At 42.6% G+C, this 16,384-nt stretch overlaps 1 protein-coding gene across 2 annotated transcripts in view; it reads left to right on the top strand.

Annotated features, from left to right (window-relative positions):
• Nucleotides 1-16,384, top strand: part of LOC143288559 (aspartate dehydrogenase domain-containing protein-like) — a 36,884-nt gene that overhangs the window by 1,024 nt on the left and 19,476 nt on the right. For both annotated transcript variants that reach the window (XR_013056116.1, XM_076597160.1), the window contains exons 2-6: nucleotides 520-655; nucleotides 2,419-2,503; nucleotides 3,559-3,702; nucleotides 13,707-13,812; nucleotides 15,115-15,235. Coding sequence is in view for 1 of the 2 variants with exons in the window: in XM_076597160.1 (XP_076453275.1) it covers nucleotides 520-655; nucleotides 2,419-2,503; nucleotides 3,559-3,702; nucleotides 13,707-13,812; nucleotides 15,115-15,235 (592 nt within the window). In the remaining variant the exon portion in view is untranslated. The remainder of the gene's footprint in view (nucleotides 1-519; nucleotides 656-2,418; nucleotides 2,504-3,558; nucleotides 3,703-13,706; nucleotides 13,813-15,114; nucleotides 15,236-16,384) is intronic.

Here is a 16,384-nt window from a genome sequence, read left to right as displayed (position 1 = left end):
CTGGAATGTTAGTTGGGAATACACAGTGTAAAAGTAAGAACATAATGATACCTTTATTTAAGTCATTAGTTAGGCCAGTCTTGAAATATGGGAATGCGGTCTGGAACACAGGATTAGTTAAGCATACAGACATTATTGAAAATGTACAAAGAAGATTTACGAAAAGAATTATGTATATGTGTATGCAAATAAGAAGAATCTGTAAATGTAAAATTCCATTTTAGATGAATTGTGCAATTGTATAAACAAAGTTTATTTGTGCAGTGAAGTTTTTTCCTCCAGTTTCTTGTGATGTTGGTTACCAAGATTTGCAGGCATATATATGTGTGTGTGAGTGTATGTATGTATGTATGCATGTATGTATGTATGTGTGTGTGTATATGTGTGTGTGTGTGTGTGTGTGTGTGTGTGTGTGTGTGTGTGTGTGTGTGTATTGTAGTTCAGTCATCTGTATATGTTCCTGTTCTTGTCATTTTAAGAAAGAACTTGAAATGATTTGCCTTCCTTACATATTTTCAGGCCAGTATCTTGTGAAAGAGATACAGACCAGCAAGGATTTGGAAGTGGCGTTTGTGTGGAATCGAAACACGACAAAACTTGATGGACAACTGGAGAAGGATCTCATTTTAAAAAACCTGGATGACTTTAGGGACTTGTATGTGTCCTTTGAAATCTTCATTGTAGTTTAAAGGGATTAGAATTAATTATTGCATCGCAAATGCTTGCAGTATTATCATTTTGAAAGTGTATATATATACATACATCAGTGCCAGTAACAGCATATACACACATAAACACATTTTGTCATCAGGTACATGAAATAAATGTGCAGATCATTTGGTGAGGTTGTGTACATAGATTTTGTTTTTGCTTGTTTTTTTCCTTCACACAGCCGATGTGTCAGTTTACTGATGGCTATATATATATATATATGGTTGGTGTGTGCTACAAGACCAACAATCCCGAACTATCACCTGCAGTAAGTAGAGACAGAAGAGGCAACAGTTTAATGTTAAGTAAATCACATTGCAGGTTGAAAGTGCACAGCTCCTTCTTTACAGGGCAAGCCGTTAATATATGGAATGGTTTGCCAGATAGTGTTGTGACTGCCCCAACCATGTTATCCTTCAAGACTAGGTTAGACGCTCATTGGGCCAACTCTCCAAGCATATATGATCCAGTATGCTATCATTAGGCCACGCATGCTGGTATACTGTATCCAGTTGAACGACGAACAGGCCTTCCAGGCCTAAAACGTCTGATCCAGTTCAAGTTCAAGATATTTTCATGTTTCCATATCCCATTGACATAGATGACAGGATCTTTAACGAATGTGTGAACTTGAAACTTTTGCATACATGATATGCACAAGAAGCTTGGGTGCAGGCTGTTGCAGCATTACCCATATGTTGACATGGGAGTTGGAAAAAATCTCCACCTATCATCCACCACATGCAGATGTGTTGAATCCGGGGATTGAACTCAGGCACCCAGGGTGATAATTAACAGAGGCACTCGAAGAATTCAACCACCACAACCACAGATCTGTTTGGAAATAACTGTATGAAATTCGGATTAATGTAAGATATTTTCATTTTTTATTGGAAAAAAAAAAGTTTTTAAGCTTCTTTATCTGTCGTGATTTGGGTATATGTTCAATCACTTTTAATTTTTCACAGGGGTTGATGTTTGTTTGATAAGTGTATTATTCATGCATTAATAGCTGTTATGTTTTATTGTTGTCAGGATTCTGTCTGTTACTGCTTGAATTTTTTTTCTTTTTCCTTTTTTGATATGGAAGTGAGTGAGGTAGGTTTATTTTTCAGGGCTTCTCCCCTTTGGGAATAATTGTTTTACAATCCTCCACTCATTTTTTTGTTGATCTCTGTCTCTATCTGTCTGTCTGTCTGTCTGTATCTGTGACTCTCTCTGTCTCTCTCTCTTTCTTGATCATCCTTTAGCAATCTCTTTCTGTGTGTTTGTGTGTGTGTATGTGTTTTTGATTGTGTGTGTGATCATAATAAATGACGAAAATGGTTTATAATTTTTTCATGTTATCAGATGATTTTACCAAACACTCTTTTAGTTAATCTAGTTAATCCATATGTTTGATAGTCCGATGTACATATTTATCAGTTATTGTTTGGAATTGAAGACTTTCAATGAGAATTAAATCATGGCTCAGCATTTCAGTAAGTTAGCATCTCAGTCAGCAGAGCCAGTGATCAACTTTATTGCATTGTATTTTTGGCTCAGAACATGCATGCAGAAGGTATGACTGTATTCTAGAGGGTTCTGCAACAATTCCATGAATAAAACTAATGTCAGAATTAGGACTTTTAATTGATTCATTGTTGTTGTTGTTGGGTTTTTTTTTTATATATTTTTTAAAGCTTTGTTTGTTTTTGTTTTTTTAAGCTCTGCAGATCTGATTGTGGAAGTAGCACACCCTATAATCACCAAGCAGTATGGGGAACTGTTTTTGTCTTCTGCTGATTATTTGGTGAGTTTTAGTTTTTTTACTGTTTATAACTTGGGTGTTTGTCCATTGACAAATCTTCAGTAGCACTGTACTGTTTATAACATAGGTGTTTGTCAGTTGACAAGTCATCAACAGTGCTTCATGTTTATATCATAGGTGTTTGTCAGTTGACAAGTCATCAACAGTGCTCCATGTTTATATCATAGGTGTTTGTCAGTTGACAAGTCATCAACAGTGCTCCATGTTTATATCATAGGTGTTTGTCAGTTGACAAGTCATCAACAGTGCCACACTGTTTATATCATAGGTGTTTGTCAGTTGACTAGTTATCAACAGTGCTCCATGTTTATATCATAGGTGTTTGTCAGTTGACAAGTCATCAACAGTGCTCCATGTTTATATCATAGGTGTTTGTTGACAAGTCATCAACAGTGCTCCATGTTTATATCATAGGTGTTTGTCAGTTGACAAGTCATCAACAGTGCCACACTGTTTATAACTTATGTGTTTGTCTGTTGACAAGTCTCCAGTAGCGCTTCACTGTTTTTTACATAGGTGTTTGTCCGTTGACAAGTCATCAACAGTACTTCACTATTTATAAGTGTTTTTCTGTTGATAAGTCTTCAAAAGTGCTTCACTGTTTAAAACACATGTTGTCTGTGTTGAAATAAGTTGCCCTTGATATCTTCACCTTATATTGCAACAATCATTCATCATCACTATAACTGTTTTTGTTTCAAGGCAGTGTTTCTGGTTTCGTATTAGAGAGCACCGAGGGAGATAATTCAGGTCACTGTCTTAATACTACAACATGTGTTCAGATTGGTTGAGATAATTGAAGTCACTGTCTTAATACCGCAACATGTCTTCAGATTGGTTGAGATAATTCAAGTCACTGTCTTAATACTGCAACACGTCTTCAGACTGGTGGATATATTTCATGTCACTGTCTGAATACTGCAGCATGTGTTCAGATTGGTGGAGATGATTCAAGTCACTGTCTTAATACTGCAACTTGTGTTCAGATTGGTGGAGATGATTCAAGTCACTGTCTTAATACTGCAACTTGTGTTCAGATTGGCTCCCCAACAGCCATGGCGGACAGCTCCACAGAAAAGGTCATTCGTGCAGCGGCAACACGACATGGACTGTATGTCCCTTCAGGAGCTTTCTGGGGCGGTGAGGACATCAAGAAGATGGCAGACCGAGGAACTCTGCAGGTACGGTACTTGGTAAATGTGTAACTCTGCAGGCACGGTACTTGGTAAATGTGTTACTCTGCAGGCACGGTACTTGGTAAATGTGTAACTCTGCAGGCACGGTACTTGGTAAATGTGTAACTCTGCAGGCACGGTACTTGGTAAATGTGTTACTCTGCAGGTACGGTACTTGGTAAATGTGTAACTCAGCAGGCACGGTACTTGGTAAATGTGTTACTCTGCAGGTACGGTACTTGGTAACTGTGTAACTCAGCAGGCACGGTACTTGGTAACTGTGTAACTCTGCAGGCACGGTACTTGGTAACTGTGTAACTCTGCAGGCACGGTACTTGGTAAATGTGTTACTCTGCAGGTACGGTACTTGGTAACTGTGTAACTCTGCAGGCACGGTACTTGGTAACTGTGTAACTCAGCAGGCACGGTACTTGGTAAATGTGTTACTCTGCAGGTACGGTACTTGGTAAATGTGTTACTCTGCAGGTACGGTACTTGGTAACTGTGTAACTGCAGGTACAGCACTTGGTAAATGTGTAACTCTGCAGGTACGGTACTTGGTAAATGTGTTACTCTGCAGGTACGGTACTTGGTAAATGTGTTACTCTGCAGGCACGGTACTTGGTAACTGTGTAACTCTGCAGGCACGGTACTTGGTAAATGTGTTACTCTGCAGGTATGGTACTTGGTAAATGTGTAACTCTGCAGGCACAGTACTTGGTAAATGTGTTACTCTGCAGGTACGGTACTTGGTAACTGTGTAACTGCAGGTACAGCACTTGGTAACTGTGTAACTCTGCAGGCACGGTACTTGGTAACTGTGTAACTCTGCAGGCACGGTACTTGGTAAATGTGTTACTCTGCAGGTACGGTACTTGGTAACTGTGTAACTGCAGGTACAGCGCTTGGTAACTGTGTAACTGTGCAGGCACGGTACTTGGTAACTGTGTAACTCTGCAGGCACGGTACTTGGTAAATGTGTTACTCTGCAGGCACGTTACTTGGTAAATGTGTTACTCTGTAGGTATGGTACTTAGCAACTGTGTAACTGCAGGTACAGTACTTGGTAACTGTGTAACTCAGCAGATACGGTACTTGGTAACTGTGTAACTCTGCAGGCACGGTACTTGGTAACTGTGTAACTCAGCAGATACGGTACTTGGTAACTGTGTAACTCTGCAGGCACGGTACTTGGTAAATGTGTTACTCTGCAGGTACGGTACTTGGTAAATGTGTAACTCTGCAGGTACGGTACTTGGTAACTGTGTAACTCTGCAGGTACGGTACTTGGTAACTGTGTTACTCTGCAGGCACGGTACTTGGTAACTGTGTTACTCTGCAGGCACGGTACTTGGTAACTGTGTAACTCTGCAGGCACGGTACTTGGTAACTGTGTTACTCTGCAGGTACGGTACTTGGTAACTGTGTAACTCTGCAGGCACGGTACTTGGTAACTGTGTAACTCTGCAGGCAAGGTACTTGGTAAATGTGTTACTCTGCAGGCACGGTACTTGGTAACTATGTAACTGCAGGTGCAGTACTTTGTAACTGTGATGTGCACAATTGTTTTTTTTTTCTTTTTCTTCTGTGTTTTGTGGGCTGCAACCCAGAACAGGCAAGTTCATGTTCATTGATAGGACTGACGATGGGTGCTTATGTTCACGTATATGACTGTGGGTGAGCTTACGTTTATATATATGATTATGGGTGCGCTTACATTTTATGTTCGACTATGGGTGAGCTTTTATATGTATTTTACTCCATGATGTAGGCAACCATTCTAAGCGTTTGGGGTTGTTTGCTGTATTGTTTGAAGCAGTTTTTATGAACTGGTGGATGGAGATCTAAGCTGATAAAAATTGCCTGTATGAAAGGGGATTCGGATTCGGATTCGGATGGTTTATTCAAAAAAGGCCTTAGCCCCTTATGAAGGGGTGTTGTGTAAACTTATTTCGAAAACATTATGACATACAGTATATGATACAATAAAACAAAACAATACCGAGATTGATAATCAGGAACAACTAAATGACCGGATTTTGAATGCTTTGTATAGATAAGTTGCAAACTGTCCGACTTCTTCTTCATGACGTGATGTCTTAAGCAAAACTAGTTTAAACATAGAAGGCTGAGAGTAATATTTCTGGGGTATGAAATTATACCTTAGTTCACATAACTTTGGACAACAAAACATGAAATGTAATTCGTTTTCTTCTGCATTTGTGCACAATGGACAAAGGGGATGAAAGGGAGAGAGAGAGATAAAAGGGGGGGGGGGGGGGTGGGGGGGGGGGGGGCAGGCAGGTAGGCAGGTGGAGAGAAAGAGATAGGTAGTTCTGAGACATCATGTTTAAATCCTGTGACTACAACTGTTAGAAGAGCTGAGTTTGATGATGTATTGGCTTGTGCTTCTGGTTTTGTGAGGATTTTGTTATTTGATGTGTGGACCTTTTAATGACCTATAGGCTTGTGCTGTTGGTTTCATAGCAGTTTCGTTATTTGATGCGTGGACCATTTAACTCTCTCCATGCGAACGGCGAAAGAGACGACGTTAACAGCGTTTCACCCCAATTACCATCATCAAAATATTGCAAGCGGAAGGCTCTTATACTGAAGACTTGAATGTTGACAAAGAATACCACAATTCTGATGACGGAAGCTAAAGGCTGGGTCATTCAGACACCCACTGGACATCCGAGGGGTCTGTGTAGAGGAGAAGAGAGGACTGGCCGTACTGAGTGAGTTAATGACCTATAGGCTTGCGCTGTCGGTTTTGTGGCGGTTTCGTTATTTGATGTGTGGACCTTTTAATGACCTATAGGTTTGCACTGTTGGTTTTGTGAGGGTTCTGTTATTTGATGTGTGGACCTTTTAATGACCTATAGGCTTGCACTGTTGGTTTTGTGGCGGTTTCGTTATTTGATGTGTGGACCTTTTAATGACCTATAGGCTTGCACTGTTGGTTTTGTGGAGGTCTTGATATTTGATGCGTAGACCTTTAATGACCTATAGGCTTGCGATGTTGTTTTAAAAAATTTTTTATGGAGATTTCCTTATTTGATGGGTAGAGTTCTGGGTGTCTGTCAGTCCTGGTGGGACATCCATTTGGCGTTCTGGGGGATGGGAGGTGTGGGGAATCCTGCTACAATTTTTGTCTTTCTTATGTAATTCCCTCTCTGATCGGGTTTGAACCTTTAACCTCACAGCGATTTGTCTGTCATGATAACCACTTCAGTTGCTTGCATGTATTCATATTTGTTCACGTGTCAGTAGATTTTTTCCACAGGGACGACCTTTCTGACACTGTGAGGTCTTTTACTTGCTCTAAGTGCATGCTGCATAAGCGACATTTGTTCATCATTTGGTCTGAAAAACTAGCATCCAGTGCATCACACTAGGATTTTTTTAATGGTATTTTTTAAAATGTAATTTTGATTGTCCTTTCAACATTTTTGGTTTCTCTTTAACCCGTTGATGTGTATTGGTCTTGAAATAGCCACACGTGTTCAGCGCTTGATGCTCAGTTCATGTGAGCAGCGAACTTGACCCTGCTTTCAAGGGAAAGGCACCACCTAAAAATAACACGCGCTACCGCCGGGAGGGTTCGAGCTTTAACTTGGAAGAACTGAGAGCACAAAACACTAAAAGTTCTCTTTCACTTTGCGCCTCCAGCTGTTCTCAGCTGTTGAGCGGGAGAAAGACCAGTGATGGCAGCGGCCACAGGGAGAAAACAACACCTCTTCTTTAACTTTTGATAACGCATTGCTTGTCACCGCAATCGCTTAATGAACAGTATGGTTTGAAAGAGCACAGTCTTAGCTTTTAAAACGATAGGAAACTCAAATATGAACATCCGATTATTTTTAACTGTTTGAAAAAAAGCAGGTATGCTTATCACCAGTTTGTTAACACATGCATTTTGACACAATTTTTAACACACTGAATCTAATCTCTTGAAATTCACTGAATACAGACAATACATTCCATGCACAGCATTACACATCAGCATGCCTCTCACTAACCTGTGTTGATGGCTGGAAATTCTGAAGGAAGCTGTGGCGCGTTTAAGGACACAACTGTTTTGCAGCTTGTACAAGGCACACTGATTCAGTCATTCACACACGTTGAAGAAAACCACAGCCACATGTTTAGGGGTGTGGATGGCAGTTTGTTCTGGCAGTTTGTAAGAAAAAAGTCTGCTGTTTGGTGTGTGTGTGTGTGTGTGTGTGTGTGTGTGTTCAATTTAGAACTGTTAAAATGGTGGTCTTCATCATACAGTCATTGGCAATAATCACTTTATATTTGTTATTCTGCCAGAAGTAAGGACTGACATAGTATTAAAAAAAGTACAAGCCATAAACTGCCTACCATGTGGTCAAGTGTGGAGCTGCAAGCAGGTTACTACTTTTCAGTCTTCACCTCCAGCAAGCTGGAAGGGCTAGCTTGCCCTGACCCTTCGTAAGGCAGAGCCTGGCCCACACATGCATGAACTGCCTGAAACATCATGTCTGATTGTGTGAATAAGTTTTGCTCTTTTTCTGTGAAGAGGTGATGTTGCTTGCAATGATGATTTCCTGGGAACGACAGTCTTTTTGAATACTAAAGGCTGGCCCTTTGTTTTACACCGCAGTGGTGTTTTGTCCCTTCACTCATCTACCAACAGTTTTGTGAGGTGTGTGTGATACTTAGTCTCCTCTCGTGTCAGTGGAAGCGTTATGTCAGGCGCAGGTATCCGTTTGTTTTTCTTGGGGATGGGGGTTCTACACAACAGCTGTTTGAACGGAGATGTTGCTGCGTCAACAAATTTTGGTTCTTCCAAAGAAGTTTGTGATATGCCGGTCTGGATCTAATGACAACCAAGTTAAACCGATCTCTCAGTCAAAGAAGGCTACTCGCTTGCGTAGCTGTTGTCGGCGATCTGGCCGGCTTCTTCAGCGCAACTGTTGGGTTGAGAATTAGCAGCTGTACGCATCGCCGTGAGCGAACTCACACTATGCGACTTCACGAGTGAGGAGTACACTGAAGGCAGGTTGTGTCGGCCCCGGTCATGGTTGAGGGTGGGGTTCCTGGCGGTGATGTGGACTGCCTCCTTTACTCCCCCCTGGAACCATCTTGCTTCTCTGTCGAGAACTTGCACATTGTCCTTTCCAAAGTGATGTTGGTCGTGGGTCGGATGTTCGCTCACTGGGGAGGACTCTCGTTTGTGCTCTTTCAGTCTTTTGTGCAAGTTGCGCTCGGTTTTACCAGTGTAACTTTGGTCACAGTCCTGGATCTGTCTTGGCTTGTGTGATCTGATTTTCTGGTATGGGTGATGTGTTTATATCAACTGCTTCATGCTCACGCTGTTTTCCTTTCAGTGGGGTTGATGTGTGTATATCAACCACTGTCGGCCCACTGTGCGTTTCTTTCACTGTGGTTGACATGTGCACATCAGCAGCAACAGGCTCACATTGTTTCTCTGCCAGCGTGTCTCAGTGTCTGTGTATCAACCACAGCAGGCTCACACTGTTTTTGGATCACTGTGGTTGGAAGTGTGCGGCAGAAACACTGATGTATCACACATTTCTTGTTCTAATTTTTGCTTTTTGGGTCTGCCACCTTTTCTCACAGGCCTGCCTGCCCTTTTCTGACGTTCAAACTGTGAACACACAGGACACTCACTCAGTGACAAGCGAGAGTCATACATAACCCACAGTTTAGCAGCATTCTCTATTTGTATTTGGGCATTTCTCAGTGAAGTGGATGAGGGGATGTGTTTCATTGTCTTAATTCTGCTATGACACTTTGAACACAAGGTTCGAGAATGGGTGTCACTTTTATCAACGGCTATATCAATGTCATGGAATGCTTCTAATTCCAGTGCCACCCTTGTACACATCACAGCATATGGGTCAGTTTTTCTCTTGGAGCGTTCTCCACAAATTCTACACAGTGAATGCAACCGCTCGGTATGAAGTGCTTCTGAGTGTGACGGCTCCATACTATAGTTCAAACAGAGAAAAAAGAAAGACAGGAAATGAAAGAAATGGCACCAAAAAAAGAATGAATGAATGAAGGACAAAAACCGAGAGAGCAGGAAGAAAGGAAAGAGGTCGAGAATATGCGTGCAAGACAGACAGAGACTAAGAAGAGGAAAAAGAAATAATAAAAAAAGTGCAAAATGAAAGAAAAATGTCAGAGAGGGGGGGTGGGGGGGGTGACCAGAGATTAGAATGAAAGAAAAAAAAAGAGTGAGAAAGAGAAAGAAGAAAACATAAATAAGAGATGAAACGCGAAGAATGGGTTGATGAAAAAGATCGGGATGAAAGTAAGAAGGGTGTGGGGAGAGAGAAAGTGGTGGGGGTGAAGGGAGTGAGAGAAACAGGAAGAACAAAATGAAAGAAACAGGAAAGACAGACAGAAAGAATGACGGTAACAGGAAGAACAAAATGAAAGAAACAGGAAAGACAAACAGAAAGAATGACGGTAACAGGAAGAACAAAATGAAAGAAACAGGAAAGACAGACAGAAAGAATGACGGACAGAGAGAGGGGGAGAGAGAGAGAGAGAGAGAGAGAATAAACAGAAACAAAGAACAACAGGTGAAAAAGACTGAATCAGTGAGAGAAAAAAAAGAATGAAGGAGAGAAAGAGAGGGAAGGAAACAGAACGAAAGAAAGGAAGGGGTGAAGGAGAGAAAGAGAGGGAAGGAAACAGAATGAAAGAAAGAGAGGGAAGAAAGCAGAAAGAAAGAGAGGGAAGAAAACAGAACGAAAGAAAGAGAAGCGGGAAGGAAAAAGAAAGAAAGAGAGGGAAGAAAACAGAACGAAAGAAAGAGAGGGAAGAAAACAGAACGAAAGAAAGAGAGGAGGGAAGAAAACCGAACGAAAGGAAACAGAACGAAAGAAAGAGAGGGAAGAAAACCGAACGAAAGAAAGAGAGGGAAGGAAACAGAACGAAAGAAAGAGGGAAGGAAACAGAACGAAAGAAAGAGAGAGAAGAAAACAGAACGAAAGAAAGAGAGGGGAGGAAACAGAACGAAAGAAAGAGAGGAGGGAAGAAAACCGAACGAAAGGAAACAGAACGAAAGAAAGAGAGGGAAGAAAACAGAACGAAAGAAAGAGAGGGAAGGAAACAGAATGAAAGAAAGAGAGGAGGGAAGAAAACCGAACGAAAGGAAACAGAACGAAAGAAAGAGAGGGAAGAAAACAGAACGAAAGAAAGAGAGGGAAGGAAACAGAACGAGAGAAAGAGAGGCGGGAAGAAAACAGAACGAAAGAAAGAGAGGGAAGGAAACAGAACAAAAGAAAGAGAGGGAAGAAAACAGAACGAAAGAAAGAGAGGGAAGGAAACAGAACGAAAGAAAGAGAGGGAAGAAAACAGAACGAAAGAAAGAGAGGGAAGGAAACAGAACGAAAGAAAGAGAGGCAGGAAGGAAACAGAACGAAAGAAAGAGAGGGAAGAAAACAGAACGAAAGATAGGAAGGAAACAGAACGAAAGAAAGAGAGAGAAAAAAAACACTGAGAAAGAAAGAGAGGGAAACAGAACGAAAGAAAGAGAGGGAAGGAAACAGAACGAAAGAAAGAGAGGGAAAAAAACCACTGAGAAAGAAAGAGAGGGAAAGAAACAGAACGAAAGAGAGGGAAGGAAACAGAACGAAAGAAAGAGAGGGAAGGAAACAGAACGAAAGAAAGAGAGGGAAGAAAACAGAACGAAAGAGAGGGAAGGAAACAAAACGAAAGAAAAAGAGGCGGGAATGAAACAGAAAGAAAGAGAGTGAAGAAAACAAAACGAAAGAGAGGGAATAAAACAGAACGAAAGAAAGGAAAGGAAGAAAGAAATGTGAGAGAACAGAATGTGAAGGAAAACCAAACTCACGGTACTTCTGTAATGGAGGAAAAAAATCACAAAAAAACAACAACAACAAAACAACAAAAAAAAAACACTCAAAAAAACACCACCACCGCCAGTCACAATTGTCAGCACAGTTCTCTGAAATAAATGCTGCTATCTTATTAAAAAAAGAAGAAAAAAAAGAAAAAAGAAAAAAAAAAGTAGTCCAGCCACGGAAAGTACTACCACCACCACTACTATTATACACCAAAATGAGAAGTGTCCGCTCTTTCCAACAGTGCAAACACAAATGCCACAGAAAACGGAGATGATGCTCGTACCAGCCCGTACCGCTCGAAAGAGGCGCGCAAATTTCCCACGCTTTAATAGAAGACAAAGAAGGGTCAGTGAGGGGTTAGCAGGCACAGCAGCTGACCTACTTATCAGTGTCTGGCACTATCAGGCCTGTCAGGGGGGGGGGGGGGTGTCTCGCAGTCGGCTGAGTGTGTGTGTGTGTGTGGTTCTGCTTTTAGCCTAGACAGCAGTGTAGTCCCATTACGTTCGGCGCTGGGTAATAAACAGCAGTAATTGGTTTGATTTGATTTGATTTTTTGCAGAATTAGGGTCAATTGCTCAGATGCCATGAGGTCTTTGATAACTTGCTCTAGGTTTGGAACACAGCTAGCACTGCAAAGATCACTTCAACAAGTCCATGATCGTCTCACTTCCGGGCCAAGGGAGGTAATTCATCTGACCACCACTCCCTGGCTTACCAGAGTCATTCCCCTTCGAACATGCTGGCTCCTTTTCGCGTCATGACTAATCAGTTGATTATTCACCGGTGAAAACAGTGCAGGCACGCAGAACCAGCTTATTTGAAGAATGGATACTTCATATACACACGTACATATAAATACGCATGCAAACATCATACGCACACGCACACACACACATGCACACTGCACACACACACACACACACACACACACACACACACAATGCATGCGTCTGTACATGTCTGTGTATGCACATGCATTGCTTACACAGACAAATTTGTGCACACGGGGGCGCAAGCACACGCACGCGCACACATCCCCCCCCCCCCCATCCCCCCGGCCCACCCTCCCCACTCCCCACTGACATATTAAAACACCGGCCAGAAAAGATCATACTTTCAGTGTGTTAACTCTCTCCATACGAACGGCGAAAGAGACGACGTTAACAGCGTTTCACCCCAATTACCATCATCAAAATATTGCAAGCGGAAGGCTCTCATACTGAAGAGGTGAATGTTGACAAAGAATACCACAATTCTGACGACGGAAGCTAAAGGTTGGGTCATTCAGACACCCACTGGACATCCGAGGGGTCTGTGTAGAGGTGAAGAGAGGACTGGCCGTACTGAGTGAGATAAAATCTTCCTGATCTCCTTCCCCCTACCTCTGCCTCTTCTTCTTCTTCTTCTTCTGCGTTCGTGGGCTGCAACTCCCACGTTCACTCGTATGCACACGAGTGGGCTTTTACGTGTATGACCGTTTTTACCCCGCCATGTAGGCAGTCATACTCCGTTTTCGGGGGTGACCTCTGCCTCACACCCCGAAAAAAAAAGAGGGGGGGGGGGGGCGGGTGGGGGGGGGGGGGGGGGGGGGGAGAGAGAAAAGAAAGAAGGAAGAGCTGGCAGTATTGCTGGATTCTTCTTCTTCTTCTTCGTTCGTGGGCTGCAACTCCCACGTCAAGTTCACTCGTTTGTACACGTATGGGCTTTTACGTGTATAACCGGTTTTGTTTTTGGGTTTTTTTGTTTTGTTTTTTTACCCCGCCGCCATGTAGGCAGCCGTACCCTGTTTTCGGGGCGTGTGCATGCTGGGTATATTCTTGTTTCCCTGATAACCCACCGAACGCTGACTCAGTGGATTACAGGATCTTTAACGTGCTTATTTGATCTTCTGCGGCTTGCGTCAGTTTACACACGAGGTGAGGCACAAGCAGGTCCGTTTGCACATGCGTTGACCTCAGTGGGAGATCCGGCGGCGGAAAATTCTCCACCCTTTACCCCGCACCAGGCGCCCGCCGCCGGGGTTACCGAGATTCGAACCCCGCCGGGGACCCTCAGATTGAAAGTCAGTCCAACGCTTTAACCACTCAGCTACTGTTTGCTCCCGTCATTGATGGACCGTGACTGACTGTGTGTGACTAGGCCCTGAGAGTGACGATGAAGAAACACCCGTCTTGTTTCAAGCTGGTGGGGGAGTTGTCTGCCCTCAATGACACTGTCACAGACAACCCTGTCACTCTTTACGAAGGTGGGGGCCGTGTGCTGTGTGTGTGTGTTTTAGTGTGCAGTGTGAGTGTGTGTGTGTTTTAGTGTGTGTGTGTGTTGTGTGTTTGTGTGTGTGTGTGTGTGTGTTTGTGTGTGTGTGTGGTGTGTGTGTGTGTGTGTGTTTCTGTGTGTGTGTGTGTGTATTTTATGTGTACTGATATGTGTACATTGTGTATGTCAGTGTATACATAATGTGTGTGTGCGAGTGTTCACTGGTTTAATGTCTATTCACATAGTGTGATTTTAGACGAAACAGAAGCAAGTGAGCACTAGAAGTAACTACTAGTACACAACATGATGTAAGTTGCAGACGTTTGGGCAAAAAAGCAACGACTGTGAAGCAACCAGGCTGAAAGAGAGAGAGAGAGAGAGAGTGTGTGTGTGTGTGTGTGTGTGTGCGCGCGCACACACACTAGTATGCTTCAAATGAGGGATTCAGTAGTTTCAAGGAGGTTTCAGAACTGAACATTTTTTTCATTCATTGATGTTTCCGCATAAATTTGTTGTAGTTTTCTGTTGTTAGTTTCATCAGTGCCCGGTCCAGTCATTGGTTGAATTAATGCCGGTATCTATTATCATTGCCGATTGAATTAATGCATCTATTATATTAACTTTTGTATCTTATTTTGGTTTAATTTCCCTTTATTTTCCCCACAAGGCCTGACTGAATATGGTGGGTTAGGGATCTTGTTCAGCTGATGTCAGTGGTGTAGCGTAGATGGATTTGTCCGAACGCAGTGACGCCTCCTTTCAGGGGTGAAGAACAGAAAGGTGGAGTCTGTGCTGTGCAGACTGCATGCGGGGCACAGTTTTTTTTTAATTTTTTTTTTTTTACTCATTCTTACTTGTTGAAAGGGGAAGAGGCCCCTCGATGTATTCCCTGTGATGAGCCTCTCACCGTGAAACACGTGCTCCTTGACTGTTCAGGGATCTGCATGACGTTAGACACAGACAAGTTACACGGCAGTTTCTTTGAAGACCTTGTTTCGTAATGTCCCTCCGTGGGCGCTGATGGACTTCTTAAAAGAAGTGAACATTTTTAACCAGATTTGAAGGTTTTAAACTATGGAAGTTTTTTTTTTAAACTTTGGAGTGGAAAGTTTGAAGTGGTGACTCGTTTTATTTTATTTTTTTTTATTTTATTTTTTTTTTTTACCCTTGTAGTAGTTATTAACGCGGCGATAGCCTCGAGATGGCCTTAGTGGTCGGCGAGGCTCTAAGCACCATAATTTCATTTCATTTGACGCCTCCAAGTTCAGAAACTGAACTGATGCCGTGCCCACAGGAAGTGTGCGAGGGTTGTGTCCCCTGGCCCCAAACAACGTCAACACCATGGCGGCAGCCGCGGTGGCTGCTCACAACCTGGGCTTTGACAAGGTGCAGGGTTGCCTCGTTTCTGACCCCAGGTGACAGTGTGTCTGTCTCTTTGTCTGTCTGACAGTCTGTCTGCCTCTGTGTCCTTTTGTGTATGGTTGACTGAGAACCTCCCTCACCATCCATTCAGTGTGTGAGTGTGTGTGTGGTGTGTGTGTGTGTGTGTGTGTGTGTGTGTGTGTGTGTTTCTTTCATTTTGTTCATTTTTTCCTGTGCATTTTACTAACATCATGCTTATGCCGTGTGTGTGCGTGTGTGTGTGTGTTCTTTTTTTTTCAAGATAATTTTTTGGATTTTTTCCTCCTTAGTATTGTGTAGTGTTGACCCTATTCAGGGCGTGGACTGGATGTAAAAAAAAGCACACCGGTGCTTACCTGTTATCCTCGAAGTAAAGAATTTGACTTGTCTTGTCTTGTCTTGTCTTGTCTTGTCTGTCTGCCTCTGTGGGATTGGGTCTGTCTTCGTAGATGGTGTGTCAGTTTCACAGGCGTGCACATGTCCTGTGCTGTGTGTGCAGTCTGACAAGTGGCACTTGGTGAAGGGTACTACCCTCGATACTAAAGAACATGTCCTGTGTTGTGTTGTGTGTCAACCCTCGACACTAAAGAACATGTCCTGTGTTGTGTTGTGTTGTGTTGTGTTGTGTTGTGTGTCAACCCTCAATACTAAATAACATGTCCTGTGTTGTGTTGTGTTGTGTGTCAACCCTCGATACTAAAGAACATGTCATGTGTTGTGTGTCAACCCTTGATACTAAAGAACATGTCCTGTGTTGTGTTGTGTTGTGTGTCAACCCTCGATACTAAAGAACATGTCCTGTGTTGTGTTGTGTGTCAACCCTCGATACTAAAGAACATGTCCTGTGTTGTGTTGTGTTGTGTTGTGTGTCAACCCTCGATACTAAAGAACGTGTCCTGTGTTGTGTTGTGTGTCAACCCTTGATACTAAAGAACATGTCCTGTGTTGTGTTGTGTTGTGTTGTGTTGTGTTGTGTGTCAACCCTCAATACTAAATAACATGTCCTGTGTTGTGTTGTGTTGTGTGTCAACCCTCGATACTAAAGAACATGTCATGTGTTGTGTGTCAACCCTTGATACTAAAGAACATGTCCTGTGTTGTGTTGTGTTGTGTGTCAACCCCCGATACTAAAGAACATGTCCTGTGTTGTGTTGTGTGTCAAC

Source organism: Babylonia areolata, chromosome 12 (genome assembly GCF_041734735.1).
Source record: "Babylonia areolata isolate BAREFJ2019XMU chromosome 12, ASM4173473v1, whole genome shotgun sequence".
NCBI classification, from domain to species: Eukaryota; Metazoa; Mollusca; class Gastropoda; order Neogastropoda; family Buccinidae; genus Babylonia; species Babylonia areolata.
This window is presented reverse-complemented; position numbering and strand designations above follow the sequence as displayed.